Source organism: Triticum urartu, chromosome 3 (assembly GCF_003073215.2).
Source record: "Triticum urartu cultivar G1812 chromosome 3, Tu2.1, whole genome shotgun sequence".
NCBI classification, from domain to species: domain Eukaryota; kingdom Viridiplantae; phylum Streptophyta; class Magnoliopsida; order Poales; family Poaceae; genus Triticum; species Triticum urartu.
Window position 1 is genome coordinate 212,807,155 of NC_053024.1, and position 4,096 is coordinate 212,811,250.

A 4,096-nucleotide genomic window follows, 5' to 3' on the forward strand; every position below is an offset into this window, starting at 1 on the left:
ATGGAAGGCTCATGGAAGCTGCCTAACATATGAATATACAAATCCGCTACACTAAATGTCTCATCTTGCGTTTGAACAGACTAACCAGCAAATTACTAGTGTTTGGTCTACGTATGTTATATGGTCCAAGGCCGGTTCAGCCAATGCGACAACAAGAGGACAAAATAAACACCCGCTCGTTCTCAGATTACCTGCACGCAAGCACAGCTCTTCATCAAACGCCAAATAACAGAAACTGTCGCATACACGAACCGGTGACTAATTCGATGACTGTTCTGGAACAAAAGAAATAAAGATTTGCAGCAGCAAAATGACTGTCCTGGAACTAGCACGACAGACAGCAACATCTTCACACAGATTCTCGAGCTGTCACTTATTTGCATCACAAAAGCAAAACAGAGCACCGATTACCGATCAGCTCAGATTTGATCCAAGATCACCTCAGCACCAGAAACCTTGAAGTCAGAAGGGGCTTTCTCAACGTTGAATGCCTTGATCTTCCCATCATCGACAAAGGCCGACCACCTAAAATGGTACAGGTCAAAAAAACATCTTTCAATCAGTTACCAATACAGCAGTTTATATCATCATGAACAGTAAGTACTTCCACCACCATTCTACTCATGAGAGGAAGTGGTCCGATCAGTGATGTGATGCTCAAGAATGGATATGTAGCACTCTTTAGCAACAAAGAGAAACATAACATCTCACCGCATGGTGGATCAGCACTTCAACAAAATTCTCACTACAAAGAGGTCAAACAGCTGGATGCTGCTAAAGCATGTTCCATTTCTTTTCTTTTGTGGGCATGCTGAAGCATGTTCTAGTTTGCAAGAACCAAACAAATACTCCCTCCGTTCATAAATTGAATTAAAACCACGCCACTTATTTATGAACGGAGGTAATAGATAACGAGAAGTAAGTTGAATACACAAGAGTGTGGATTAGGTAGGAGGGCAACATCTATCGCCAAGTTGACATTGCAATTTGTTCGCTCTCTTCCGCTATGAGATTAGAACTGGAAGAATTGGTTGGGAAGAGAAACTAAAATAAAGTCCATGATTTTGAGTTGGAGTCACATACTTATATTTATAATTTGCATTTCTGCAAAAGTGTTATTTTCATATTAGGGTAGCAGTGTATTTTTTTTATTTGGGACAGGTACACAAAGTAAAAGTAACATTTGTTTATTTATGTCTCTTGGAAGGTTGCTAGTCCCATATGTGGATAGAATTGCATTTGTTTCTTTGTGTGGTCCCACATATGTACTCATCACCAACTCCAACCCCATCACTACAAAAGTAGGAAAGATAATATAGCTATAGCAAGTTATGCTCCAAAAAGGTGTGGAAGTGATTCACCTAAGGGTGTCCTAATTCGCGAGTAGTTATTTGTTGGGATTGGCAGCCATGCAAATTTTAATCGTTGGATTTTCTAGTCATGACAGTTCAACAGTGCTGGACAAGAGTAAATTAACAATTCTCAATGTCATGCTGAGGCTATCCTATCATCAAACCATTCAAAATCCAGCATCTCCCCTCGCTAGATGGGTGCTCACTAATTCACTAATGCCATCGACACTAACAAAAACAAGAAAAAAAATGACAGTCGATGCTACCTGACTTAAGACAAGCTACCAAATACTGAAAAATATCTCCCAGAAATAGCTTAAAATCCTTTCGCAGCATGTATAGTTCTAAATTTAATCCCATGATATCAAGCACCAATATATCCAATTCTGTAAACAAAGGCATAACTTACAAAACTACAGAACCACTAACCTAAAGCTCAGCAGTAAGAGAGGTTGCACTGCACGCCACATAAACTAAAGAAGAGTTCTAAGTAGCTGACATCATTTACATCATGGCTTAATTGATTTTAAAGAATATTAGAAGAGTCGGCAGAAGTATAATTACCTGTGGGAGCGTCGACCAAGCAAAGCAGCAGAGAGATCTATTTCCAAATCCAAGCTTTTGTGGAAACTCCCGTCAAGGTCACCATAAAACTCAATCTGATAATAGTATTCCAGAATCATGGCAGATGGTTAAAATAAATGTTCCATGATCTTGATTCTTGAAAATGTCTAACATAGCATCCAACCGCATGGGCTAGAAATCTCAGAACATCTATGTGCAATAACTATCTAGGCTGGTATCCATACAATTCTAACACATTTCTGACCCTCATTACCATAAAATACAGATTGAAATCATTCAGCAGAACATATGAAAGTTAGACTAAAAAAAAACATGTGAGTTGAATTTGCACTCATAAAGTGGCTCGCAAATGATTTTGTGCACGACTGTTATGGATCATTTACTATGACTGACAGGTAGTAGGGAGGGCGTATGGTAACATGAAGAATGCGTTATGGAGGAAAACCAAAACAGGACTGCCAAACTTGAAGGAATATAGTCCTATCTCATGACTCAGTTGACAATACTTCGATATGCAGTTATGCACACTACAATGCCTGTATGCCATTCCGTTATTCTGTGCTAAATCAAAATTGTATTCCATAAAAAAAATTGAGAGTAGTTACTCACTGCATCTTTTGCCTGTAATTTTTCTGCCCATCCATTCAGCACATAGGGATCATTTACAGCTACACAGATAACAGAGTCGATCCCTTTTGCTTTCAACTTATCAATGTTGTTCTTGTAACTAGGAACGTGGGACTGCGAACATACTCCTGTGTATGCACCCTGAAATATATCACAAAGATAGCTGTCAACTATATGAGCAATTAATCATACCAGGAGAGAGTGAGTCTACAATATAGTTATCAAGGAAAAGGCGGAACACGGAACCATCATGGAGCAAGCATACAATCCTAGTGGATGCAGCCAGAAATCATCGTTTAGGGATACAGAGTTATCAATGAATTTGAACGATTGGCACTAAAATGCCATTCAGCACAAAGCGCAAGCACACTAATTCGCAGTCCAACAATAATGTTTCAGCATTCATTTTTCCTGATCTAGCCAATGGCCTGCCTACCTATTCACGGTTTCTCATACTTCTAGGGCCAGTTCTTTTGGGCGGCTTAAAAAATAAGTTGTCTCTTCCCAGCTTAAAAAAATAAGCCGCTCATAAATTTTGTTGAGACTTCTGAATTAGTTATCCCGTAACTAGTTTAAAAGCCCCAATTAATAAGAGATGCTGTTTATGGGATAAGCTGGGGAGGAAGCGGCTTATATTTTAATTTGCCAAAAGAACTGGCCCCTAGTGCGAATGGAGCATGCAAGAACTCAATCCATAACCGCCTGATGCTAATTCTGGACTAGTACCAACTGGTGTGAAAAAAATCCCCGCTGAGACTCATTAGGGTTTCGAAACGGCCGAGTATACAGGAACCGAAGCTAGGCGAGGGCAGTGAGCTAGAGAGAGCTTACCGGCAACCCGAAGATGACGACTTTCTTCCCCTGCAAGCAAGCAGACACAAAGAAACAGGAAGGGATCAGACGACAGGGCGCGGTGGGAGGAAACAGAGGCGGGAGTATAGGGAGCGTGGTACATGGAAGATGTCCTTGAGAGGGGTGGTGGAGAACTTGGTGGCGACCCCCTCGTCCCAGGACCGCGCCTTCTGCAGCGACACGCCGGGCGCCGCGGAGACGATGTCGGAGCCGACCGACGCGAATCCCCTGGCCGCGGCCCACAGCGCCGCCGCAGGGGATCCTCCCGCCCTCCTCGCCAGTGCTGCCATCGCCACAGAAGGTTGGGAGTAGGTATTGTTGTCTTGGATCGGGTTTCGCTGGCGAGCGGCGCTTGAGAGTTGAGACGGCGCACGGCTGGGAGCTGCCGAATAAGTTTTTTTACCGGTGACGGGATGTACCGGTGGAGAATCAGCCATCCATGTAATTTTAGGGATTCGTGCAGCTATTTGAGGTATAGAACAAGTTAATGCAATACAAAAAGAATATATGTGGGCCTTTTGCATGTCTTTTTAATTTTTGTCAGGAGAGAGATGAGGTGTCAAGCCAAGCACCGCTTTTTATCATTGCATGCATGTTAAAATATTCTATCTCCACATACACTGAACATGCATTTTATTTTTATTCTCAGATTTTTAACGATTCATATCTTTTGAACCAAA

The 4,096-nt window shown here is 41.8% G+C and overlaps 1 protein-coding gene across 1 annotated transcript; it reads right to left on the reverse strand.

Annotated features, from left to right (window-relative positions):
- Nucleotides 1–210: 210 nt before the first annotated feature.
- Nucleotides 211–3,818, reverse strand: LOC125543644 (peroxiredoxin-2F, mitochondrial). Its single transcript, XM_048707056.1, has 5 exons — nt 3,518–3,818; nt 3,396–3,425; nt 2,547–2,705; nt 1,917–2,011; nt 211–525 (listed from the first exon to the last, which is right to left on the reverse strand). The coding sequence occupies exons 1-5, from the start codon at nt 3,704–3,706 to the stop codon at nt 420–422; spliced, it is 579 nt and encodes a 192-aa protein (XP_048563013.1). The 5' UTR covers nt 3,707–3,818; the 3' UTR covers nt 211–419.
- Nucleotides 3,819–4,096: the final 278 nt, after the last annotated feature.

Coding starts and splice junctions, on each gene's coding strand:
- LOC125543644 (XM_048707056.1), bottom strand. CDS start 3,706: ATGGCAGCACTGGCGAGGAGGGCGGGAGGATCCCCTGCGGCGGCGCTG. Junction 2,706..3,395: donor TCGTCATCTTCGGGTTGCCG/GTAAGCTCTCTC, acceptor GATATATTTCAG/GGTGCATACACAGGAGTATG. Junction 2,012..2,546: donor AATTACAGGCAAAAGATGCA/GTGAGTAACTAC, acceptor TACTATTATCAG/ATTGAGTTTTATGGTGACCT.